Genomic DNA, 26,682 nt, shown 5'->3' on the forward strand with positions numbered 1-26,682 from the left:
ATACTGTTAACAGAGCTGTTGCATTATAAAGGAAACCAGTTGCTGTTATTGCTGGCTTCATGTTTATTGCATTACAAGAAACAGCCTACACGACTGTAAAAGTTAAACGCTTCTTTAGAAGCGACAGTCACCTGTTTCATTAAAAGGCACTTAAAACGGGGTTTGAATCCTAGCACTGTCAGCTTACCCATGCCTACCAATGCAGGTGGACAACGCCAAGAGATTTCCCACCACCCTCAGGCCATGTATGAAGCCCACAAAAGCCAGCTTTTAAACTACAGTTTCTTCTACAAGGAGAGAAGAGACCACGTAGACCTTTTCTGTTCAGTTGATTTTTTTTTTTAATTTTTTTAAACAAACAACAGCTTCTTCACCCAGAAACCACCCAACCTCTTCTACTTACTACCAGGTGATTTCAAGGTTCAGCTTTATTGTGCCAAGGTCGTTAATGTCTACTGCAACCACCTGAGGTCGAGCTGCAAACAGGTCTTTTGTTTCACAGGTAACACTTCCCACTAGGATGTGAGTAGCAAGTCCTTTCACCTCTGTGACCTGTAAGAGAGAAGAACAGGATATTTAGGACTATACAAGGTATTGTAACCCTTAATTACAAGGCAATATTTTTGTTTTTCCTGGTCAGGACACCTTGCTTCAAAGGCTTCTAAGATATGAATGTTTGTTGCCTCTTTGGGGAAAATTTATTTTTATTTTTTTAATAAGTGTATAGCTGTGTAGGATTATGCTTACAAAATGCAGGTATATTTATTTATTTATTATGAGTGTCAAAAGAGAACAACCACACTGGGTCAGACCAAGTTTTATCCAGCTTTGTATTTGGTAATTTGTAGTGAGCATAAGCGGAACTTAAGGAAAGACTAATAACAGGCATGGTGTACTTGGTGTTTTTCCATCTAATACTTTCCCAGCAATAGACAATTTTCTTGTCGGGGTATCTCCTGAGGTAGCTTGCCTACTGAGTAACTCCCAAGGGAGCTCTTGTCTATTTGTTGCCTGTAACTCTGAACCTATGCAGTTGGTTGTATCTACAGTGGTCTTTGGTGATGACTTCCATAAATCTATTAGTAGGGAACTACTTCTATATATGCTTTTATGGTTAAGAGTAGAGCACAGTACTATTCAAACTTGCATGTGTATTTATCTATCCCTGCCTGAAAATTCAGAGGGATGATTATATGTGTAGCTCCTACACAAACAAATCTTTGGCTATTTACTTGAAAGTCAGTTCCTGAACTTTCATCATGAAAGCATTTGTAGAGAGCCCATAAAGGAGTGAGAATTTACATGTTAACTTTAATGGTACTGGGGCTCTCATTTATAGCTCTTGTGCTACAGGAAAGTGTTCTCACCAAGCCTTCCACCTTAAATCTGTATTGTTGAATTTAGGAGAGTGACTCACCATGTGCTACAGCTTGACTTTCTATGCAAATCTGCTGTCTGGCACATCCAGGTTTATTTTGCTGGTGTTTTGAAACTACTTTTTTTTTTTTTTATGAGGTTTTTGCAGTGCTTAAGTTGAACGTTTCCTTTGACTTTCAAGACACTCCTTAGGCTTCACCTGCTTAAGCAGGGACACATGGACTAATTATTAGCAGCAGTTTTTAGACAGGAATCAGGGAATGAGCATCTCTGGATTGGAGGTATGTTGGTAGGAAAGCAGATGAGCACATGAATTTTTCAACCAGAAGAGAACTCTGGGGAGGTCTGGGGCAGTAAGGGAATGGAGCAGGGGTAGAAAAGCTTTTGTCTAGGAGGAAAAGTCACTGCTGGGTTGTGAGGGTTGTTCTTTCCCTATGGGACAGGGCATGGAGCCGGAGGCAAGTGGAGGCTGTAGGCACTAAGAAATTTTGGGAACTGCTGTGTTCTAGGAAGCTGCAAAAAATATCAGGCGCACAAGTTTGTGTACTGCTCCTGTTTGTGCAGGGTGGTGGGGTGGGACCTCATGACTATTCTAGCTCATGCCCAACTGACCCCTAGGTGCATTTGAACTAGAGACCTCTGTTTTTCTCCGGGTTAACAGATGTTGCTCTCTTACCTGAGCAGTATTAACAAATTAATCAGCAGTGGATTTTCTTTTTTTTGTTTGTTTTGTTTTGTTTTGCTGAATGCTGTTAGCAAACTGGTTACTAACTTTCCCTTGCTTTGGTGCAAATAACTAAGAGCTGCTGGAAAGTGATGTGAGGCAAGGACTGTATTAGTAAAGCCACCAGTCTAGGGAGGCAACCTCTCCCACAGGGCTCCCAAACTGATTAGTCTTGTAGCACCTAAGATCAGGCAGTCCTATACCATTTCATTCTAGTAGGTGTGTTGGAAATACTAATGATGATGCATTTCTAAAAAGTTTAATGATTTGCTTCTGTATTTTTGATGATGGTGCATGTAAAGGCAGCCTCTTGGCTTTTGCCTTGCTTGCAGGCAAAGGAGTTAGCATGCGTACCTTAATGGAGATCAGCCCAACAATGAGAGGGAGGAAAACCATTTCTTCTCCATCCCAGCTTTGCTTGCCATTCACCTCTATTTTGCCTTTCAGTTTCCATCGCTGGCGACCATAACGCATGAAAATCTGAGAAAGAGAAGTCCATCTTAAGAAATCTACTCTCTTGAGGCACAAGTATCAGAAACAGAATTGGGGAAAGGGTCTGAAATAGGTTGGAAGAGTTAGTGCTGTAGGTGCTGCCCTTCTGCTTCCCATCAAGCCAGGAGGAAAAGGTCCATGCATGCACAAGACCGGGGACAAATGAATTGATGATCGAGACAGCTGTGAAGTGCAGGTAGGGGGGATCTGTCATCAAGCTGCTCCAAATTTTTTGCAGGTGCAGCTCTGTTCTGGACAGAGCTTGAGGCTTTGATCCTAATCCCTCACTAATGAACCTGTTCTTGATGTTCTACACTGGAGCACTGCAGTGACCTGAGATACTGACACAGCTTTGCAGTGTGTAGCATTGGGGTCTCAAGAAATGGTGATTGTGTTTTTCTACTGCTCTGCTTCATGACCAAGTAAAGCCTCAGCATCCAGTAAAGGATGCTTGCAAGGACTTCTTCAATTTGATCTGCATGCATGGGATGGGGTATGTGCTTTTTTTTTTTCCAGAGGGATTAGAAATGTTTGTCAAGAACAAGATGGTATTTCTGGGAGAAATAAGGCTTTTTGGTTGTGATTATTTAAAAAAAAAAAAAAGCTTGTAGTTCATGGAGTAGCTAACACCCAGTGCTCCAAATATAATTTTCAGGTCTTGTGACAGATGTCCTGATATAGGCAGACAGAGAGAGATCTGTGATGTTTTTCAGAGAGTTTACAGGAAAGCTAACAGCTGTTCCTTGGTGTGTAGATGTCCCTAAGTTTTATTCACCACGGAGTACAAAGTGGCAGAAATCTGCTTCCCATTTAATTCTTTTGCTATCGAACCAGAAACCAAGCATGGCATACCTCATACTGATCCCCGGGGCAGAGCCGAGCGAAGCCAGCCAGACCTGGGGAGGAAAGACAGGGAGCAGCGGTCAGAGTGGGTGGACAGCCCCCCAAGACACCCCAATCTCACTAGGTGCCAGGCAGCTGCTGTGCTGTGACAGGAGAGGGCAGCAGCCCGCACCCTGCAGGGACGCGTGGGATTTCTTATCTCTATTTTATACCAAAAAAATAAAAAAAAAAAAAAAATTGCATTGTGGTTTCGTGCATATCAAAGATTTGCACTTCCCAGCTGCTTTTTTTTTTTTTTCCCCTCCAGGCATAATTCTTTTTTTTTATAATAATTACATATATATATAAAAAAAAAAAGAAACAACTTCCTGACATCATCTGCCTTTAGAAACCGAGCTTAACGCCCTGACTATCGTGAAGCGTAGGCGAGCTGCTGATTATCATGCAGTGCTTGCTGCTTAATCCAAATCAGACCGAGCTATACATTATAACACAGGCTCCTTGTTGGAACTTCTTAACAGAAACACGGTGAGAGGGGCTCCTGCTGCTTGGCGCATCCATAACGGGATCATTCCCACGCTACCCGAGTGTCTTTCAGCAGTAACTACATCAAGAGCCACGGCTGACATCTGTAACACAAGATCTCTCCTGCCTTTCCCCAGAAGGGTGAGGTAGTGCAGCAAAGCACTTGTGGCATATGTTTGGGAATTTTTCTTAAAAGGGTGTCATGATGCTATTTCTATACTGGCACTGGGAGTACAAAATGGAAAGTTTCCTAGGGCTTGTGACTATCTTGAAATCGCAGGGAGGTTACAGTTCCCATCCTGGCCTTGCGATCTGCTCTTCTGCAGGATGCAACGAGCTGCTTTCCAGTCACCTCATCCTCTCCCTCCACAGAGGGAATCCCTCCTTCCTCACAGATCTCCTCATTTGGTTGCTATTGCACTTGTTTTGCTATTAAAAAATAAATAATTATTTCATTTTCTGTAGCTGCTCGGTCTTAATGCAGCCACAGATATTTTTGTAATCTTCTATCAGATTCTGCCTGCAGTGCTGCAACACCCAGAGAAACCAGTCTGCAAACATGCATAAAGTCACGGCAGAGATGAGAATTGTGTTTTCTGGGGCCTTTGGACTGCGTTTATACTAAAATGCCATGGCTGAAAACATATATGTATATAGGTGTGTTAAAATAAGCAGGAGATGAACCCTAGTGTTGGTTTTATTTACTGGGCTACAGCTGGACCGTACACAGTCATGGCCCGTCCCTGTGATCTGCTGATCCTTCTCTTTCATTTCTTCGACCAGAAAACAGTTTTCTTCACTCATCTTATTGCTTAGCAGAACAGAGAGGCCTTTGCTCAGAGCTCATGTTACCCATTCCTTTCTAATTTATTTACTGTTTATAAATAATTTAAACTTACTAGCACTCTGCTGCTGTTCCTCTCTCCCTAGGCATGCTTTTATAAGGGAATTTGATCTCTGCTGGGACACATCACTGAGAGCATCTGAGGAAAACAAAAGGCCCTTTCTCTGCTCAGTGGATGGGGAGGGGGGGACGCAGCTTGGGGCTCTGTGCGTGGGGTGTGTGGAGCCGAGGCCTGCGTGCGGTGACCAGCCCTGCCAGGCACCGTTTTGGGCAGGGGGACGCGGATGGTGGGGTGGGAGCTGGGTCTAGAAATGGGCTCTCGAGGCTGCTGGTGCTGCTCAAGGCTCTCCAGCCTGATGTGGGCACAGTGGATACGTACTGTCACAGGAAACATGTTTTTGGTGACTCCTGGGGACTAAATGTGTGGCAGGAGCCAATGGCTCTGTTGTACCACTTCAGGCATTGTGGATTTGTAAAGGCAGCATACTGGGCTTGCAGTGCAGGTGGGGACAGGAGGTTGCTCACAAGAGGTCAGTATAATTAATTAGGGGACTGAGCCATTAGGTGGCTGTAGTAAAGTGTCAGGGCACTAGCATCCTTTGTGCACGGGTCACCTGAAGGCTCCTGCAGCATGCACAGCTTTGCTCGGGTGCAGAAGGCTGGGCGGGAGGGCTCTGGTGGTTGCTCTGGGTTGGGTGTTGCAGAGTCCCTGTGGTGTTGGGCCAGTGTATTACTCTGAAATGGCTGAATTTTTCACCTTCTGATGCCCTGGCACTTCAAAGAGGTGTAGGGGTCCTTCCCTGCACATCAGAACAGGGCGTGCAGCTTCCATACAGGGACTTCTACGGCCCCATACTGGGTTTTCCTATTTAATTTCAACACCTGACTAATCCTTAGCAGCAATTTAAGCCTGCTGGCAAGATTATTATCTTCATTTTGAAAAATGATTAGACTTTTTAAAATTATATATATCACAAAAGCAGCGTGGGCCCCCTACTTCCTGACAGTGCTGTGTGGGTTGGCTTGCTTTCAGTGTGTGCGATGGAGGACACAAAATAAAAATAACTGTCACTGGAGTGGCTGGGAACAGATGAGCTTGGGGGAGAGGAACACTTTGATTTTAACATTAGATCCTAACACTAGCTGGATGTGCCACAGTGTAATGAAAGGGGGAAGCTTGCTACATGATCTCTAGGCTTTTGTGCTAGAGCTGCTCTGAGCTGTGCCAACAGCAAAGGCTGGATTGTCCTACTGGATTCCCATTCCTAGGCGAAATTATCTAGACAGAAATCCTAGGTGTCCTAATTAGAGAATACTTAATGATATGGCATTTCTCTTTGCTATTTTCTAATTTGGGCTCTTTCACGTTACGAGAGCTGTGTTTAGAAGTGGCTGTTGTCTGTGGTTTGGTCTCTGCCCCTGCACCTGAGCACAGCACCCTGGCTTCTCTGCAGCCCGTGGGCTTTGCTGGAGGACTTGGGCATACAAGACAGAAAAGGGTCCAGACCTTTTCAGCCCAGTCACTCATAGTGCCCCCAATGTCTTCCGCAACAAGTCCTGCTGCCACAAACTCTACGTTGCGCTGCATTCACAGCACATAAGGAAACACCCTGAGGGACACGACCTGGTGCAGTTCCCTTCCTGCACTGCATGGCCTTGGGTTTGCTTCAGTGTGTCCACACTGCACATCTGCTATGGGCTTCTGTATACAAATATCTGGCTCCATCTCTGTATGTTCATCTGGTAACTTTGCATCTAAGCATCTTTGACTGCCTTTCCAGTAACTGACTGGGGGCTTTAAAACGTGAGGTTTGGTGCTCTGGGATGCAGCTAGGAGACCTACAAAAGCTGCTGCACTTGTTTCCTCTACGATGGGAGCACGGAGTGACTAATTTTAACTTGATCTAAGCTAGATCACGTCTCATGCACTGCAACAGTTGGACACAACTAACTCCTGTGTGTGACAGGGTAGGCAGAGGCAAAACCCTGTGTAAGATTTGTGAGCTCTAAGAAGTCCATCATTAGTATTTCAGCTGGAGAATTACAAGTGCATGAATGTTTAGATCCTGATTTTTTTTTTTAATTTTTATTTTTACAGGACTATTTTCATGCCAGTGGTTGAAGAAGGAAATGGAATCCAAAAAAGATCCCCCCATGATCACTTCTTTAAGACATTTAATGCTACAGGAATAACAGCATTAGTGATGCCTAGTGATTCACTGCAATGGGCTTCAGGTAAAACTGATTCCACATTATTAAAACCCATAAAGACAAAGAGTAAAACATGCTACCACAGAGTTATCTAGGTGTTTCAGTGGTAAACTGCCCTTGGGTCTTTGATTTTTTACATTTGCTTACAAAAGGTAGTACTGAAAATTGGCAAAAGTAAAAGATGTGGAAACAGACACTGTCAAATTAAGAAAGTATTTTGAACTTCCGCTCTGTGGGTATTCACAATTTCCTACCCGTCTTCTTAAAGGGTTGTGGAGATAGTGGCAAACGGTGCAGCAGCCTTCAAAACTGAATCGCTTTGGCTGTTGAGGAGTGTTTGGGGAGCCTAATTAGCACATCTCCCTTGAAAACAAAAATCACCATCTTGAAATTTTCTCTGTAAGCTTTGATGTTCCCAGCTCTGGGAACCTTTCCAGTGGGCAGAGGTGCAAGTCAGGGTTTGAAGGCTCAGCAATTGGTGCAGTGAGGGAAAAGCACACCTATTATAAGTCCATATAAAACTAGTGCATCTCAGTGCCCTCAGTAACATATGCAGACTTCTGCTGTTCAAAGAAGGGAAATGTGAAAAGGCAATTACCTTTCATCTTGATGCAAAACTCCCCCAATAGGTTTTCCAGCTCTGCTTCTATGGTACACATGTTCTGTGTTGGAAGACAGAATAGTGAGGTCAAACAAACCCTCTTTTTTTTTTTAAGGTCTATTTGGAAATAAAAGTTTCTGTTACGCAGATGAAAGGCATTTTGCAATAAAACCAATATGCCAGAGCTACCCTTGCTGTTTAGCTAAATCTGGCCCTAAAAACAGCGGCTGAGCTATGCCTGCTTGCACCAAAGCTGAATGTAACCCCGCGCTCTTCTGTTGCTCTCTAATTCCTGTGTTGGCAGCACCCTTTTGTGGCCCTTGCAGTGTAACCCGGTCACTGTCCCAGTCCTTTCCAGCCAGGATGTGTGCCAGCAGCAGCTCTGTGCCAAAGTGGCTCCCAGCATGCTGTTAACGTTTCAAGAAACGTGGACTACATTAAGAAAAAAAGACAGTGGGAGGTGGGTACTGGACCCCCTCCAGCTTTTCCCTCAGATCGAAGAAGGATGCCACAGTTTGTGCGCTGTGATGTTTGCAACACTTAGACCCTGCTTAATTTGCTGCCTGTTTAATAAAATAGGTGGTGATCACAGCAAGTAATACTGGATGGGATGCAGCAGGTATCTGCTTGTTCCAGACAACCTGGCATCTGCAGGGTGGAAGGGAGCATATATAGCTGCAACATATCTATCTTCGGGGCAGATTTACTGTTTAACATGCAGTGGTTTCTGGGTATAACCCTGGTCTTGAGGATCATAATTATTATTTCAAGGAGCTCTTTGGGCTCATGTCATCCATCTTTATATCAGGCATTCACCTAAAGATAAATTAAGAAAGCAAAATCGGTGAAGGATTATTATTTTAACCCCTTTATCTCCTTGAAACCAGTGGCAAAGTTTCTGTGGCCTTCCAACAGTGCAAGAGCAAAACAGTTGAACTAAAGAAGATGTACCTCTGTGTACTCCTTGTAACTCCTGCTGATTTCAGTTAAACTCTCTCGAGCTGCTTTGCTGGCAGGAGACATTGCAAAGGCTTGCTTCATTTTGCTTGCGCCGTCGCAGAGACGTCTTTGGATACAATAGGCTTCATAAAGCTCATCCACCTGGAGGGGATAACAAGGTTGTATTGAAAAAAAAAGAAAAAACAAAACAACAAAGCCAAACAAAAAACACAACACCTGAGAACTCAACAAAATAAAGCCAACAAACTGAAATAGTGTGTGATGCAAGGGAACGAAGCCAAACAAGTGGTAAACCATTAGATCTAGGATAAGCAAATGAAGCTGTGATACTGTTACAGTTGACAACATGAGATAAAAATAACTTCTGGTGCAAAAATCTCATTACAGCAACAGTAGATGCTGTCAGCAATTCACCTGCTTGCCCTGTGCATGCCTTTAGCCATTGCTGCTGCCTTCCCCCCCCAGTCTGGGACACGTGCAATTGCTGCTGTATGGCAGGAATGCAGCAAGCTTCTGAAATGTATTGGTGTGGAAGAGCTCTTTCAAAGGCAAGTGCAATGTCCAGACTGCTAAATGGGAGCAGACACATTAAAAGGCACATTTATCAGGGCAAGCAGTGCCTTCAGGATTGCTAACACCAGCTGTGGGTTGAGACTAATCCTCCAGAACTAGGAGATGCAGCCAGAATCAGGAAACGTTTAGGAACAGCTGATGTCAAATTCAGAAAATATTTTGAACTTCAGTTCCACAGACACATAACTTTTTAGTAATCTCCTTCAGTCCTTGGCATGATGTGGACTCCAGACATTTAGTAAGCAGCTCTGGAGGTTTTGCAAAACTTGGTTGCATACAATTTATAGTCTCACCCGGATCTAGCTTCAGAGTGTGATGGATTTATGTCTCATGCTTTGGTTTCCCTTTTCCCTCTAATCCCTGCACCGAAGGTGTATGTTTACTCCATCCAAACTGTTCATTGGGCATCTACAATGGTATAACTTCATCTATATAAGCTTAAGCTGCTAGATGCAGGAGACAGGCTTTCTAATCTAAATTTATCAGGGTGAGGAGGGAGAAAGGAATAGAGAAAGATAGATCTTCTTCTAATGTCCCTTCTAAGATAGGATGATATTTGTTTTTTACCTAGAATAACTGTTTCCCTTCATTCTCTCTGACATCAAGTGGCTGCCCTGTGCACTCTGGTGCTCACTAGTGGGTTTTCACAGCAGAATTTCTCTCCATGAAAGCTTCCAGTGCCTTGGCTTCCTAAGTCTATGACTGTTTTGCTGCACTAGGAAAGATCCTGATGCGACCATCCAGGTGTGCTGTTATTTCCATTTTTCTAAGCCTGCTTAACCTCCAACAGAAGGTGTCACCACCTATTTGGAGCAGGACTGCTCTCCCTGACAGCTTCAAAGCATGACCTTGGTTTTTACAAGGTGAATTTGGACTCCTGATGGCTGGAGCCCCTAATGAGGGATCTCCAGCTGACATGGGAACTGCTTTGCAGGTGAAACAGTGCATCAAGGAGTAATGGAAGTGCTGACAGCATTTTGCTATTTCAAAGTTACGGGGAAAAGCTTCTTGGAGTGTCATCCACCACTATTTCTCTTGCAAGTCCACACCGCTCCCCATGCTAAAGACAGCTCCTATAAATAGCTGTCCCTTGGTATTTACTCCTGCTGGTAGTGTGGAGCGTTGACCTGGGGCTGGCGTCCTGCATGGTGGGGACACGCTTAGCCACCCTGACAGATGAGCTCTCTGCTCCTCACGTCCCGTTTTAGGGAGAGCGGGTGCCCCCGTTCAGCACGGCACAGCCTCCTGCCAAAAGAGCCCTCCTCCGGGGCTTGATCAGGAACAGCAGTGTGCCGCCACCTGAGCAAGGCCGTGAGTTTTAATGCTGTGCACCTCTGCTCTTCCTGCCTCTGTTGCTGTGGGTTACAGAAAGTGAACTAATGTGCTTGGCTGACCAGCGTTACCTCTTGCGTTTGGTGCTTTTCATTCCTATTATAAGCACAGAAGCCATTAGCTCTGAGCAGCTGGAGTGGGAAGGATGTGAATGGAAATGTTCTTCAAGCAATAATTTTGCCATTCATGTTGCCAGCAAGAGAGAAGGTGGTTTGGGGAACAAATTTTCAGCCTATTGCCTGGTGACTTTTTCAGCTCTGAGAGTAAGAGAACATGAAATTAAAAGGTTTGGATGGGCTGTCATAATTGGAGCACTTCAAGCTGCATGAACGCTTTTCAAACAACTCTCAAAAGACATTTCATCCGTCAAAAATAATTCATTCTTTTGTCAGGCTCAGGAAAGTAACTAATAGCTAGCAGATATGTTTATAACCGAGAGGATACATGCTGTGGATTTTGTCCAGCTCGAAAATGTGTTGGTATAAATCACGAGTACCTCTACTGGGTACGATAGACTCATTCTCACCGATGTAATCAAGCAGATGTGGGCCCACCAAGCCACGCAGAAGAAGCATTAGCAGTGAAAACTGGGAATAACTCCAGTCTAGCCATGGTGTACAGTGGAAACAACTGCTGAACTAGATTGCTTTCAGCTGTAACTCCATTTCTACCTATAGTTTGAAAATAAGCATGCTGTGAGAGAGACTTTCCACAGCAGCTGTCTGATCCCATGTTCTCTGTATGGCTAAAAGCACACGGGAGTGTCATGGGGCATGGAGAACAGCTGGGCATCAGAAGCTGCAAACCGCTTCCTTTGTCTCTGACCCCCAAGTGGTTACAGCAAAAATACTGAATGTGGGAAAGGCTTTGTCAGCACTGGTGTGGAGGGGCACCTTTTTGGCCAAGGGTTTGTTTTCCTCATAACGCTGGTGCAGAAGACAGATGCTAAGGATGCTCGTTACCTTGCTGATGTGGAACTCCAGCCTCCTCATGTACCGCTCCACTGCTTTGATTTGCTGGAGGAAACAGAGAAGCAGAGGGTGAGGCACAACTGAATGCAGCAGTAGGACATCTCTACTAGCTCTGCTCGTGTCTTTGGGTTCATGGGAGTCCAATGAACTCCTTAAAACGTGCAGGGCTTCGGTGCCCACAAATCCAGAATTGACTGCCACACCTTACTCTGATTAATCTGCTGCTGAAAACATAGAGCTCATTGGCATCTATAAAACGTATATTTAAAAAAAAAAAAAGCTTTCTGGTGTGGTCTGCATAGGTTTTCCTTGACAAAAATTTCCTAGTTTGTTGTTGTTGTTAAGGAATGTGAGACTTTTTGGCTTGGAAAACTGTATTTTTTCAGTACTTTGAAAACCTGTATTAAAATTGATGAGGTTTTGCATTTCAAAATCAATTCTTTTCCTGAAAAAACTGTTTTTGAAAGCAAAAACAAGCTTGGTATTTTGACTGAAAAAGCCAGATTGTTCAGGAAATTTTTTTTGAAAGCTTTTCTTTTGTTTCACCCAAAATTTCCCAAGGGGAAGAATATTTTAAATTTTTCAGCTTGTTATTCCCCAGCATTGGCAGGAGCAGGGATGAGAGATGACTGTGCAGGCCAGAGCTATCCCAAGGACAGCTACCAGAGAGCCCACCTCCAACTGAATTACTCCTCTGGGGCATTTGTCCTGCTCTTTGTGAATGTCCAGATTGTGAAGCATCGATGGGGTTGGCCTGACTAATAGATTTGGCTGAGAGAGGTCTCCCATGCCAGCTTCATGCATCGTACAACTATTAACCCTTGTTGCAAGAAGTGTCAAAGAGAGTAACGTACCTTATCTAAATCATACAGGACTCCCTGCAACAGAGAAGAGGAAATTGTGATTTATTTTGAAATGTAACAGCAACAGAGAACCACGAGAAAGTAATATAAGTGAAGAGAAATCAAAAACAAGATCTGGAAGGGACAAACAGCACACACGCAAATTTCCAGCTTCCCACTCCCAGCCCGTGCCTGCTCCAGTACCTCTGGAAGATTATAGTGCATCTACCCAATAAAAAGCGTGACACGTACCAGGCGTGAGTTTCTTCTCATGTCTTTTAACTGAGCAGTCAACTTGTCCAGCTCTGTCTGGTGAACTTCCAGATACTCGCTGTAAACACAAACCAGAGAAGGGAGGCGTGAGCTCTGCGGCACGTAACGGAGCCAATTGCTGAGAGTCGTAAAAGGAAATCTCTGCAACAAATGGCTTTCCTCCCTGGGTGCGCTTTCAGACAAAAATGCATTTGCATTGATCTGTCCTAAAACCAGCTTCCTTGCTGCCTTTCAGAGAAAAAGTAGGAGCCGGTTATTTATCTTTGTATAAGAGCTCGGTGTTTTCCTGTCGCTGAATGACCACTTTCAACTAAGCTGTCTGCTGCTTGGTTTACGGGCTGGGGCCTTCCAATCACTGCTCTCCTGTCTGGCTGGTAAAAGCCCCATTATCATCTGGGACATTATCTGAAGGGCGATACAAGCCTCTGATATGACTCAAGGAAATTTGGAGGAAAACAAAAACAAAAAAACATTTATTGTTGAAATCCCAGCCCTTGGGAGCTTTCCTATCAAACTTAGCGGAATTGGGATTCTTCCCCATTTCCCCTACAAGTATTTCCAATCAAAAGTCTTACAACGAAGACTCCAACAGGTGCATTCTTCTAGCCTATGATTAAGGATCTCTGCTCCTGTGAAATGTCATTCTAGGGTCTAAAATGTCACAGAGAGCTTCAGTCGGCAAGCACAATAAAGACTCTTACTCCAGGCCATTCTTCAGGGCCCTGTAGACCTCTTCCATCCTTTTGGGCTGGGGCTCCTTGGGGGTGGTGCTGTTCTTGTGGCCCAAATTATGCATTTTCTTCACCTTCGCTTGGGGCTTCTTGAGTGCAGAGGAATTTTCAATAAAAGAGTTACACCTGCAAAGCGAACATTAAAGAGGGGGGAAATCCCTATAAATCATAATGATCTCGAAGAAGCGTAGCTTAAAGAAATCTTCCTGATATTATCTCTGCTAGCAGAAGGGATTCTGCTTACGTGCCTGCCAGTTAAAGGGCTGTGTTTGTTTACAGGTTGAGAGGTCTGAGCAGCCTGGGACTTGCTGTCAGCTTTTGATGTGCCAGTTGCCTTTCTGAGATATGAATGCCGGCTTAAGTCCCAGGCTCATCAGCCCTTTCTCTGTCTCATCCCATGCCTGTCCTGCCTCACGTCACCATAAAGAGGCTAAAAGCAAAGGGGAGCCCAGATAATATCAGGCATAAAGCCTGGGGGCGCCTAAGGAAGACTGGGGGGTGGTTAAGCATGTGCCTGGAGGGCAGCATCACGCTGCTGATGTTGAGCACGGACTGTGGATAGAGGAGAGTTGTGCTGCATGTAGGTGCCTCCTTGGGCACTTTTCTCTAGATCAGCATCCAACAACCATCGCTGACCTGAGCCGGTGATGTGGAGGTGCACAAGTTGAAGCTAATTATAAAGTAGCCTCTGGGGCTTCTTCCTGGCTAGGGAAATGCCTGTCTCAAAGCCTGAAGTCCTGTCTAGCCAAAAGGCAATGCAAGGAAGGGTTCTGCCCCCACGCTCTGCTCCGCTCCCAGCAGGATGCTGAGGCAGCCCTGCGAAGGAAGGGGACTTGCTTTGAATTCACAGGGAAAAATGACTTTTAGGTAGCGGCGGTCTGAAGCTGGGGGCGGTGGGAAGCGTATCGTGCTTCCGTGCACTTTACGTGTGAAAAGATCGCTGTATAAATTAGGGAATTAAAATTGTTCTCTGAAATGTTCTCACAACTCTGAGGCATGTGAGGAAGCCCTGCATTAAGGGTGGAGGGGAAGTATTCGGTAGTTAAGACTCAGGATAACAGCTTGATTATACACGCAATGTAGAGAGATATCTTAACCTAGAATACTTTTTTTCTGCAAGTTGGAGAGAAGTCAGTCCTCTCTCACCTCTTTTTCACCTTTCAAACCCCAGGGCCCCTTTAGCACCTGACTCAGAAGTTCCTCTTAAAGAGCACGGTACTTGCCTGGAGCGTCTCTCTTGAAGCCCGCTGAAGCCGGCAAAGGACTGGCTCCTGATAATCCCATTAGGACCTCCTGGAGAGAATGAATGTGATCCTATTGACATGATTTCTGGGAGCCGGGAGGATATTCCTGAAAAACAACAGAAGGAACATCAGGGACAGAGGCTGGCAAGAGGCGCACGGTAAGGCAGGACTGCCCAGCATCCCAGGGGGTGACCCAGCCCCACGAGGGGCTGTCAGACACGGCTCGAACATGACTCCCTGCTCCAGTCTATGGAGATCCATCGCCCTGTTTTCAGAATAAACCACAGGAGTGCCTACAAGGATGTCTAATTTTCTTGGAAAACAGCAGAGATGGTGAGGGTTTTACATGTTCTGTGTTTCATGCTTTCAAGGGGGCCTTGGCAACACGAGAGGAAGCTCTTGGTGTGTGTGTGCGCTCATTTCAAGTGCCCAGCTCGGCATCTGCACTGAGCCTCAGTTTAGGGATCAGCAAACTAAGGAGAAGGAGGCAGAGGTCCTCTACCCCGCTGGACCCACCACCTCCGTCCTTCCCAGGGCGCTAATGCTGTCGTGCTGTGATACGTAGGGAGAAACTAGGCCAGCTTAAAAATAACTGAAAAAAAAAAAGAAAAAAAAAAAAGTTTTTTTCCCATCTATTTTAAAAGGCATCCCTGGCATGTCCTGTACCCCCTGTTCATTCCACCTCCAACAGCTGTGGATGAGGTTGGGGCTGAGACAGGACTGCGTAGCGGGGCCGGAGCAGCCTGCAGGCAGCAGAGCTGATGCTTTGTGAAACTGCAGCCTGCAGGGCTGAGCGGGTGCTTTTAAAGCAGCCTCACGTTTAAAGCAGTCCCCACAAATGAAGAACAATCCAGAGCTGAGTGCCCAAAAGGGAGCCAATCATGAGGACCATGGCTCTGCAGCCTGAGCCTCCACAACCAGATTTATTTATCGAAGATAAGGAGCAGAGCTACGTGGTGCCTCCATGGCAAACACTCACTGGAAAAAGCAAATATGTGGGGAAATTTTGTGCACAGTCCAGTTGTGTTTAGTTTGTAATGCTAGGCTGGACAAATACTCTCTGAGGTGGTGTTAGGCATCGTGGCAAGCTACTTCTTCTCTCTGGAGAGGACTGCATTGCCCAAGAAGAGCTGCTTTGTCAGGAATATTTCTGTAAGAGCTCTGCCAAAAATATTTCTTCCAGCTCCAGAATTGTCAACGCCATTAGCAATGCGAAGTTCTCCCTGTTACACAACCCAAATGGCATCAATCTCCCAGCTTTGGGAAGTGAGAACTGGCTTGGTCCCCGTGTGACTGGGCAACTCTCACAGATACGACCTTGGCTTTGTGATACGTGTATTTAAGCTGAATTTTCTCCTTTGCTGTGACCAGTAGGCAGCTGTGATCTGCCTGGGTAGTCCTGGAAAGCTCTCCTTGTCCCTGGTCAGCGTGGGGAAGAACAGCCACTGAGATCTCTCTCGTGCTGGCTGCGCCAACCAAAACCTTCTTGAATGATCCCCAGGCACGTTTGGGGGATTAGCGCAGGCAAGAGGCTATTCCAGTAAGCAGCCTGGATGTGGCTGGACTCTGTTTTGGGAGACCTTTACAGCTGGAGGCCGTTCCAACCCGGCTGGCCCCGCTCCTGGAGCACAGAGGCAGGCGTGACGGGTTTACCCTGCTGGCAGTCTTGGGAGATTCAGCCCAATCATCAGCTGTTCCTCGGGAAATAATGGCAGCAAGAGCAAACCTGAAGCCGGGTGCTAGTCCTGACCATGCTGGCTATAAAAACACAGTTACTTCGGATTCAAAACTCATATAAAAATGCTAGCATCCTCCTCACAGTGAATATCTTCTGTGTTAACATGAATGAAGGGCAAAGGTCTGAACAAAACCTTTGAGCGTTTGCGCGCACGCTGGTAGTGTTAGGTTTTCTTTTGCTTTGGGAAAGCTTAAAAATATAATAATCTCAGAAAAGGAATTTACTGATTTATTTATTTCACTTATTTTGCCGAAGTGCTCAGGAGGCTTTGCAACGCTTTAGTAGTGAAGCCTTTCCGCACAGTACCGAAAGGAAGTGTGGATGAAGTGCAATTGAAATGCAAACTGGAGACCTGCCTGGAGCTACTTGTGCTTTGTTTTTGCATAAAATGTTCAGAAGTCAGAGCCCAGATTGGCTTATGCTCTCGCTCTATAAATATATGTTATGTATAATCTTGGCGATTAATGTATGTTGGATTTCTGTACAGAAGAAAGCTGTGATAAAAGGAAGTAACGAAGTCAGAAATGATGAAATCTCACAGTTGGGTTCAATTCCTTTTCAGTTCATCAGGTTAGAGGTTGCCTCCACCGTACAAACACAATCTGTTCTTAAGATTTAAACTTACATTGCCGACATCTCAGACATTTCCAGCTGACCTCACACTGCTGCACTGACCCTCTTTAGCAGCAGCAGCCTCTTAGCCCAGATTCGCATGGGCACCATGTCCGTGGATTATTTATGATACCGACATCTAGCAAATATGCTTTGGGTGATGAGTATTTGTCACGTTGTTGGAAAACGCTTTGTTGAGGGGGATTTATTTTCCTGCCTGTTAAACCATTCATAGGCATTTGTGCTGGCAGCAATAGTTCGACTAAACAAACCTACCTCTGAATTTAATAATAGGGCTGTTTGCTGATTATATGCATATATGTAGTCACTAGGGAAATTTCAGTAAGGCTCATCCCACAAGGACTTACTCAGATCTGTTGCTGAACTGACCAGTGTCCCTACAGATGCACACCCCTAAGGGGATTTTGGGGATGCTCCAACCAAGTGACTAAGTATCTCAGTCCATCTTCAGTAGTTATCTGATATAATCCTACCATCTTCTAGATACAACATGCATTTTTCTCTCAATATTAAAGCATACTGTACATCTCAAATGCTATTAAAAGCTTTTGAGATCTGAGACTTCTGCCTCAGCAGTGAACCCAACAGGTACACTTACATTTTAAAATCTATGTAGTTGATGAACCACTGATATTTCATTTTTTAAAAATCACCAGTCTGCTTACTAGCTAATATAAACATGCGCTGTGTATAAGCACAATTAGTGTAATTAGTATTGCCCGTGCTAAGTGTGTGGCAGCTGAATGATTAGCCCATCAGCAGTGTCAAGGGATAAGGTGAAATTGTATCAGTATTTTTCTCTGCCCGACTCACTGACAGTGTGCAGCAGGGAATGGCAGATAATTGATGATGTCTCTGTCCCCGGGGAAATAAAAGCCCCATCTCTCAGTCGGAACAGCTGAGCCTGAGCTAATGAGAGGAGAAGGGACTGCAGAGCCCATCACTTCCACAGGACTGCCCCTTTTAGTCACCCTCTGAATGGACTTGCACCTCCAGTAATGCCAAAATATCTGATAAACAGTGTGAACTTCCAACTAAGAGAGGCGAAATTCAGTGAGAATCATGTTTGCTAAATCTAGACTGACTTTTGTTTGGACCCTTTTTGCTTGCTTTTTCCCCACGACTGACCTAGAGACCACCATACGATGAGGGAAGTTGTTTTTACTTCACATGTGCTAGCAACCATAGCAATAAAAACACGAGTGGTGGTGGTGCCCGTGATTGCTCCTGCTCTCTCCTTGTAGCATCTACAGTTTCAGCTCTGGGCCTAGGGTTTGCTGTAGAGTGTTAGGGAGCTGCAGATGAGGGTTAGGTGCTCAGAGGCTTCGGCGATGCTTTTGGATTATGTATAATCCTTGATTAAATGGGAATGTAAGAGTGGATTCAAGGGCTGAAGAGATCCTTGATAATCCTTTGTTCCTATCTGATTTTTTTTTTTGTGCGGCACACATTTCAAGGCCCACTTTGAATCTAAGATGCAATCCCCATAGTGAGATGTTTTGTCTGCCGTTCCCTGTGCTGATCTGCAGTCTGCGCACTGGTGATAATTGCTTAGGGTAAGGTAAGATGAGGGGGTCCACTAAACCTTTCTCAGCAGAAGCCAATTGACTCAGTTTTGCATGCTAGGAACCTCTCTTGTCTGTAAACCTGGCAATGGGGTATGTCTAACAAATGAACTGGAAACTTGTTGAATAACGAAAGGAAAGAATATGTTCACCTCTCCTCTCTGTCAAGGATTATGTTCTGACAATCAGATTAGCTGGCCAATTTACAAAGGTGAAATCACTTTATTGCAATAAAATCCCATTTAGAAGTGAGCACCTCCGAAAGAATAAATCCAACAAGGGAAGAAACGGATTATACCCTAGAATTCATGTCCTCTCAGTGAGCCAATTCTTTCTGCTTTGCATGAATAAACCCAAAGAGCACAATTCAGTTCTAAACTCAGTCTCGGTGCAATTCTAAGTTCATTCAGCGTGCACTCAGCTGGTGCCGCTTGCATTTGTAGCCTAAAATCTATTCTTTTTTAATATAAATTTTCCAACCTCTTCCTTCAGAGTTTGTTGAATTACCTTGGCAATATGAGGCCAGCATGGCCAGTAGCCCAAACAGCCACCTGGAACTTATGGTTTCCATGCTCCCTAGACTCCTAGAAGGCATAGAGGTATGCATCTTGGATGACGATTTAGACATTCTTGTGGATGATTTTTTAATATAAAAAGTTGAGAGTAATAGATGGGTAAGAGCACTCAAAAGCATTAAAAAAGCTTTCACAAGAAAATTAACTCTCTCACAAGTGTTTTAACATTTTTAGGATGAACACTGCTGTGCATTGGTGCATAGGCTCCTAATTCCTGGTGTATCAGGATCATTTCAGTGGGATGGGTTCTCCTGGAAGCATCCGTAGAAGGGTGTCTTCTGTTGATCATTGGGCTACAGCAATTACAACTTTGATGGCACTTTTTATGTTCCCAGCAACTGGGCTGCTACTTCTTGTGCAGGGTAGCATTTGCCAGAGTTGTGCAGACATCTGAGCTCCATCTGAAGAACTATTCTGGGTTGCCAGAACAAAATCATGTGCATTCGTTCCATCAAAGTCCAAGACTATGAGATATTCCTAAATAGCAGCATATGGCTACACTGACAAGCACACTTCCCAAGCCTACATCAGCCGGTGAAAGGCCAGCAGATCTGCGAGCTTCGAACATTAATTATAGCACACAGAGAAAGAGCCACGTGGGCTTATCAGCATGGCTGCAGAGAGCAGTACTGCACGGAGAAGGAGCTATAGCCGAGATGGCTCCTTCTCCTTCCAGCAGGAGATTTGGGACTACCTGGGTCATGCTTGGGTGGGCATCAAAATGGTTGATAGCCTCTTATTCTTGCCCCAGCAAAAGCAGGCAAGCTTCTGCCCCACCTCGTGCAGCAGCAGCTCTTAGTTTAAACCAGCACAGCCCGAGGTGGGTCTCCTGCCCCCCATGGACATCCAAGCTTCGCCTCTTGCGTCGTTGACCCACCAGCGGGATCTCTCCAAAGGCGTGTGCTCACTTCTCGCCAACAGCTTTGTTTGCAGTGGTATGTTCTTACATTAGATGTATTTTAATACCTTTGGTTTGGGTGGATTCAGTTTTTATAACACTCAAAGAACTGCTTGTGTGTCCTTCCTAGCCCTGCTTAAGTCGTAGCTGAGAGATCTGCTTGATCATGCAGAAAATCCTACGAGCAAGCACAAGGCGCCATTACCTATTTCTAATAAACACGAATGTTAGCTTTGGGTTTTTTGGGTTTAGCTTTTGGTTTTTAGCTTTTGTTTCAAATAATATATTTTACAAAACTTGATACTAATAGCAAGACTTGTACTTATTTTTTCATTTCCATAAGAACATTTTTTATGCTGTATGTAAGGATATTTTCAACTGAAATGCCGCAGTATTTGCTAGCTCATCACTAGACACCCTGAGTAGAAACACAAGTTGTCTACCATCTGGAATAGCTCGTGCTGTTTGTTTTGCTCCTCCCACCCAAACTGGATGAAGTGCATAAACCAAAAGCAGTAATAATCGTAATAAGAAGAAAGCTAACAATCCAGGTCACCGGCACAATGGCAAAGGAATCTGTGCCTGCATATACATGGGGAGCTCGTGCTTGGTGTTCTTATTGCAATGTAACTCCATAAATTCAGTACACATCAGTCTTTTACACCAGTACAGTGCCAAATTCAACGTGGGGACTTTTAACTTGCTTTTTTATTATTACAGGAAAATCCTGCCTTTGGCTCTAACTCTCATGGCCTCGCTAGCATGCAAATAATGACTGATGGTGGTGGAGGCAAAAGCAGCGCGCTGTCTTGTTCCATTAGGAGCCTGTTCATAGCTGCTCCCTCTCCAGAGCTCCTGGCACGCGGAGTCACAAGCTGCCCTTTCCTCTGCTTAACCCCCACTCTGAGAAACACCTACAGCACTGTTCCTTAACCTTGGTTTAGCACACACTGAAAACATAAGGAGAGGGAAATGCAAACGTGCTATTTCACTGTAATAAACCCAAGGAAAATAAGTTTGAGACTAAATGGCTCCCACACATGACAGATGGGTTCACAGTGGCTGACCTCATTTTTTCAGTTCCAACATTTGTTTTGCACAGGCAGCTGGAGCAACTGTGAGCACGAAATACACCCAGGGCCGCCCTTAATGCCATTCTCTTACGGCAGTCTGAGTACAGAGCAATCATATTCAATTGGTATTAGTGTAGATCAGCGAAACTCGCTTTGTAATAGCATATGAGTGTAACTGAGAGATCAGAGTCTGGCTGTCTGATTAGATCTCATGTTCATTCATTTTAAGCTAACCCTGGTGTGCAAAATGATCTTTGATTAGAAGTCAACTCCAATTCTACTCATCATTGATTATTGTTTTTGTCAATTAAAGAATTAATTAAAAGCAAAGCCCCCCACCATTCAACTGCCAGAAAATAACATAAAGAAAAGCTTTTTCCGAAAACCAGCTGAGAATGAGCATCTTGTGCTTGAAATCCACTTTTCACTGCATTTGCAACAGTGGTTCGTCGCGAGTGACCCGTGCCTGTAGTGAATCATACCAGCCGTCATTTCGGCAGTGCAGTGTGGGGTACATCTGCAAGGCTTTGGGTTACGGTGTTATCTATCCCTGTATCAGGAGATAAACTAAAAGGGGCAATCTTGTGAGAAGTAGTAAAACCAGGAGGATGCAAAACGGGCTGCAGGGATTACTTCATCTAGCAGCAACCTGGCTACTTCACCACCTCTTCCACCCTAAGCAGAGAGCCACTGCACAGTTGACCGTATGTATCGGATGGAATTGCAGTTTCTCAGCAGAGATCACAAGTGATAAATCTGCCCTGCACTGCTGCCATCATTAACAGTAGGAGTTAGTGAGTTAGCAGCCCTAGGTGACTGTGAGTGATGCTGTCCTTTACAGGTCTAACATTTGGGTGAGCCCATGAGTAAGGTCTGAAAGCAACCGGGCGAAGCCAGCCCTGATGTAAATACATGCAACTCCAGTGGGAGTCTTTGGCCAAAATACATGATGACACCAAGCAGCGTCCCAAAGTTATATGTCAAGTGTAAGCAGTGGAGTGGACTGGCTTCCTCAGACCCTGTAAGCAGTGAACATAAAAACCTTCCCACTGTCAGGAGAGAAAAGCAATGACCCAGCCGTGTTTAGGATAAAAGCATCCTTAAGAGTGCTGCTTTCTTTTATCGCTTTGCACCAGTACTTCTTCTGTTTACAACCCTCATTTTGTGCAGACAGCAGCAGCACAGGCAAGGACAGCAAGCTGAGGCCACCTCTGTGCATGTGCAAGAAAGTAAATGCATCAAGTTCTGCGTAGGACAGTCTAGGTATCCAGTGGGCTGCTCTAGAGATTATTAGTTTTGCTCCAGCCAGGACAGGCAAACCATTGTCATACTCAGTATCCACTCCAGGTACGCTCTAATATAAGCACGAGTGAGATAAATTAAACAAGTGAGACAGGATTTTCGCCCCTGAAAGTAAAACATCACTGTTGTCAAATCCTTTCAGGCGCTAATGAGATACAAACACTTTGCTGCTCCTCTTTAAATACATGGGATTAGGAAGACTTAAAATGCTTTGGACGTTTACATGCTAGTTCTGATTCAAGGAGTGTTTTAATGGCACACCGCCCATTAATATATTGTTGAAGATGCCTCCCTCTGTGTTTTAGGGCAGAACATTGTCCTTAAAGCCGGACATTCTTGTCCCAGGTATGAGTACTGCAGCAATATATTTCTTTAATATTTTGAACACTTCACAAGTGTGTCCATTTCAAAAGCACTGCCGTAAAAGTCCCATGCTACTTCATTTATACTTGGCTGTGGTGTACGGCTGAAGCTCTCTTTTAGTGCACCCGGCAGTTGAACACTGTCCATACACAATCAAGAGAGGCTGTGTGCTCTGATGTAACTCTTGCTTCTTGGCTTCAGCTCATCTGCATTTACAACTCGAACCTTACGTTAGACAAGAGCTGTCATATATAACTTTGATTTTTTTTTTATTTAAAGTTGTGGCGGAGGTTATTGTTCTTCTGACTGCAATGTTTTGAACTTTAAAAGCTCTAAAAGGTATAGGAGACAACAGCACTTATCTAATAGCACCCAATAGCCTCAAATTCCCCCAAACCACCACCATATTCTCTAGCTGGCAATGTCAAAGGAGCTGTGAAAAGCAGATGAGAAAGATCTGATGTAGGAAAAAGTGCTATGGGGAGCTTGTGCAAGGTAAAGGTTCCCTGTTGGGAAAGCTTATGTTAAAGACGCTGGTACTGGAGAAGGGATCTGCCAACCAACTGGACAACCAATGGGTCTGTTCAGCAGGAATGGAAATGGACTGCAGGAAGGCAGAGGAAGCCCAGCTCCATGTTACCATGCATCTGTGGCACGTTTAGCCCACCACAACAAGGAGCTGGAGAGCTTTATAGACATGCCTGCATTTACAGGAACTATTTGAAGAAGATATTGACAATTTAATGGAAAAGTGATCTCCTTGCTGCCAGGGTCCTGAAAGCACGTTTAATTTCTGTTTTGGAGGACAGGGCAGTGCAATGCCTTGGGTACAGGCTGGTCCGTGCCCGATGCCATTAGTGCTGGAGAACAATGCCGAACAGACGTAGTTTACTGCTACTGATGTAGCCAATATAAACCTGATGAGACTCTTAAGTGTACTCCAAATAGAGCTAGTCAAGTTAAATCGGTGAATTTAATCTGTAGTGAACATTAAAAAAGAGAAATCTTGAGTTTCAAATGCCACACACTCCAGCCATGCTATAAGGTTAGTTACCGTTTAAGACTTTTTAGATACAGAGACGTTAAAGATAAACCAAGGCTAGATGAAACAGATCTGACAGCATTTATTATTGCTGAACTACAAGGTAATTATTTCGTGTAGCTTTTCATTGCATAAATTAAGGCTGCATGGATCTCAGAACAGGCCTGTTTTTTCCCTATTTTGCCATTTAAAGAAGAAACCCACTGGGGCCATTGAGGGCTAATGAAAATGTTATAGGAAAAGCACTGCACTTTGTCCTTCTCTGTCCTCCTACTCTTTCCTCATTTCATCCCTCGTTGGAGTTTCTGCATTTTCCAATTCACATAACAGTAATAATGGGCTGTCATTCTGGGCACAGGAAAATGAGGATACAATGATTTTTCTCCCATCTCTTGTTTCCTCTGAGGGAAAACTCTGTTGTCCTTTTTCCAATGGAAGCAATCGTCTTTCCTAGCTGGTGCCAGGATGCTGGCCATGCCAGAGGGAAGCCCATGTTTCCTTCACAAAATACACGCTTTGCAAGGCACTCTGCTCTGCAGAGATGGCAGCCTTCGCCTTCACCGCACCGTCCTCATCTGTGAGGGTGGATGCTGCAGCACGGGCAGGAGCAGTGCACTACCATTGTCCAGCAAGGGTCTGCTTTTTCTCCATGCTTCCCTGGCTCTACCCTTAAAAAGACGCCAGGGAGCTTCTGCTTGAAGCTCAGGGCTTGGAAATGAAATATATGGCATGCACTACAAGTCCTGCTCCTGCGTGCATGGAAACCAGGCTGCATTTGAAACAAGGCTGGGGAGAGGAAGGCAGCATCACCCCCAGATTGCAAAGACAGCGAAGCCCTGGTATATGCAGGCAAAATTTTAAGCTGCTTATCCTGCAGCCTCGGCAACAGCTGAAGTCTTACCATTTTTAATATGGACTCGGTTTGGTTTTGTGTAGCACAGATGACTTAGTGAGCATTTCCAGCTCTTGGTTTTATTAATCTAAACATCTAATAAGCCAAGCAGTCACCTCTGTTTACTTTGGCAGATGTCTATTCTTATTAAAAAGACCAGGTGTATATCTAAATAGACATGGTCTGCAAGCGTTACACTGAATTCAGGAACACGTCTCACGCATCAAAGAGCACCTCACAGCCAACTGCTTCCTAGCCCATGATCAGCTCTGTGCAAAAACCCAAGTCCTTCTTTGAGCTAACAAATGGTACATTGCAGACATACTGAACGAGACGAGGAGAGGGCACTCATTCATGCAGGACTTGACACGTTATGCACTTAATTGAGCAGCAGCAGTGTTTTCAACAGCACCATCACCTACAAACATGCCTGTACATTTGGGGAAGCGCAAAGGGTGGCTGTTTGTACCATAATCCAATGATGCTCAAAGTGATGAGCAGAGAAGGAGGTGTCCCCGTACCCTGGAAGATTCCCTGGCCAAAGGCTGCTTGCTGGGACGTTATTGCACAAAGGTGTAACACATGCTCTCCTTCTTGTTTTAAAACCAAATGTTCTTAATTTAAATACTTAAATTGAGGATGTCAAGTTACTTAGTTACAGGAAAGGTGTTTTCCCTCTTGCATACAGTTAGAAAATGCCCACCAGACTACCACATTTTTCCCCTGTTTTGCTTCAGTCTTCTAGCAGGTGTGCAATAAATTTGACAAAGGGGAGAGACGCCTCACTGAGGGACAGACCAAGTGGTTTTGGCTGCTCACCTGTTGAAGTATGAGCCTTCCACGGGCATTTGCAGGTGCTTATTTGCCTATCTCCAACAGATTTCACTGCAAATGGGTTCCTTCCTTGGGTCAGCTTGAGCAGAAGGGTTTAAGTAGGAATAAATAGGGTTGGTCTAGCCTGACCTTTTGTGGACATGAATACACACAGACATGAAAACACATAGAAAAGCTAAAACCAGAACCTCAGTGATGACTGGATGGATTTTCTCTGCTGCAGCTCCTCAAGCTTTTTTTGAGTTGATGGACGGCTTGAGGTTTTCCCATCAGTGATATTTTTAGGACAAGATCAAGTCTGACAAATCTCTGGGTGCTGCAGCTAAGTATATATGTATATTTTTTGAATCACAAAACAGGAGTGCCTTGGAGAAGCGATTATTTGAAATCGATCTGGTGCTGCTGAAAGTCTACCAGCAGGCTGCCTGGCCTGGGGAGATCTAGCAGCAGTGGCTAACGGGGCTGCTTGAGGGCTGGTGGAGCAGTAAGGAGGTGTCTGGCTCTGCCAGGCAAGGTCAGCTCTCTTGAGGCGTCAGGGACCGTAGTGCTCCCGATGTTTTGAAAGGGCTGGCAGATTAAATGTATTATTGTGGCTACTTCACGGGCTGCACTGGTTCCAGGGAACTGTCAGCTTCGATTTGTGCCTCCCACTGAAGAGAAGAAAGATGCTAAGATACTTCTGCACTAATCCATCATTTCTATTGTGCTGGTTGGGGGGTAAAAATTAGAGGGTACCCTTGTGACATAAAAACACAGCAGAAAAAGGCAACTTTAAAGAGAAAAAAAAAAACAACAGATAGTTCCTGTGTCACGCTCAAAGGACTTGCTTCTTACAAAGGCCACCAGGTGCAGAACTTGCATACAAAGACTAAGGTGAGGTCTGTGCTTGTGGCTGCCAAAAAGCAACTGCAGAGTGTCAGGGGACCTGCTCTTCTCTGCACCTTGCAGTGAGCGGGGCAGCACATCCTGGGACCTGCTTTTTGATCACGGCTGGGCTACAGCCTGGTCCTGGGTGCCTGGGCCATGTCAGGAAGGGGAGGGGGGCCTTTTTGTTCCCAACAGCAGCAGCCCCAGCAGCAAAGACACTTAAAAGCTACAGCTGGAGAGCCCAAACTCTCAGGGAACTGAATGCAACCCCCTGGACACAGCCCTGGGCTGTGATATAAGTGTGGCAGTAAGATGGGAGCAGCACCAGGCACTGCGAGGAGCAAACACACAAAGCCC

General features: G+C 44.9%; 1 protein-coding gene and 1 long non-coding RNA gene across 9 annotated transcripts in view; one reads left to right on the forward strand and one right to left on the reverse strand.

The window, feature by feature from the left end:
- The window catches only part of RIPOR2 (RHO family interacting cell polarization regulator 2), a 61,931-nt gene that overhangs the window by 18,692 nt on the left and 16,557 nt on the right, over window positions 1-26,682 (reverse strand). For both annotated transcript variants that reach the window (XM_083824233.1, XM_083824234.1), the window contains exons 2-11: window positions 14,523-14,649; window positions 13,270-13,425; window positions 12,548-12,626; window positions 12,308-12,331; window positions 11,445-11,498; window positions 8,569-8,718; window positions 7,615-7,678; window positions 3,446-3,489; window positions 2,456-2,581; window positions 404-552 (exon numbers count right to left, since the gene is read on the reverse strand). In XM_083824233.1, the coding sequence (XP_083680359.1) occupies window positions 404-552; window positions 2,456-2,581; window positions 3,446-3,489; window positions 7,615-7,678; window positions 8,569-8,718; window positions 11,445-11,498; window positions 12,308-12,331; window positions 12,548-12,626; window positions 13,270-13,425; window positions 14,523-14,649 (973 nt within the window). The remainder of the gene's footprint in view (window positions 1-403; window positions 553-2,455; window positions 2,582-3,445; window positions 3,490-7,614; window positions 7,679-8,568; window positions 8,719-11,444; window positions 11,499-12,307; window positions 12,332-12,547; window positions 12,627-13,269; window positions 13,426-14,522; window positions 14,650-26,682) is intronic.
- Window positions 442-8,410, forward strand: LOC310894307. Of its 7 annotated transcripts, none has more exons than XR_014579791.1 (6): window positions 442-591; window positions 2,549-2,789; window positions 2,915-3,086; window positions 3,958-4,107; window positions 6,904-7,040; window positions 7,922-8,410. It is a non-coding gene; the product is annotated as an uncharacterized lncRNA (long non-coding RNA). The 7 variants fall into 7 exon arrangements; XR_014579792.1 differs by having other exon boundaries at window positions 2,923-3,086; XR_014579793.1 differs by lacking the exon at window positions 2,915-3,086 and having other exon boundaries at window positions 443-591.

Source organism: Anser anser, assembly GCF_964211835.1.
Source record: "Anser anser genome assembly, chromosome: 2".
NCBI lineage: Eukaryota > Metazoa > Chordata > Aves > Anseriformes > Anatidae > Anser > Anser anser.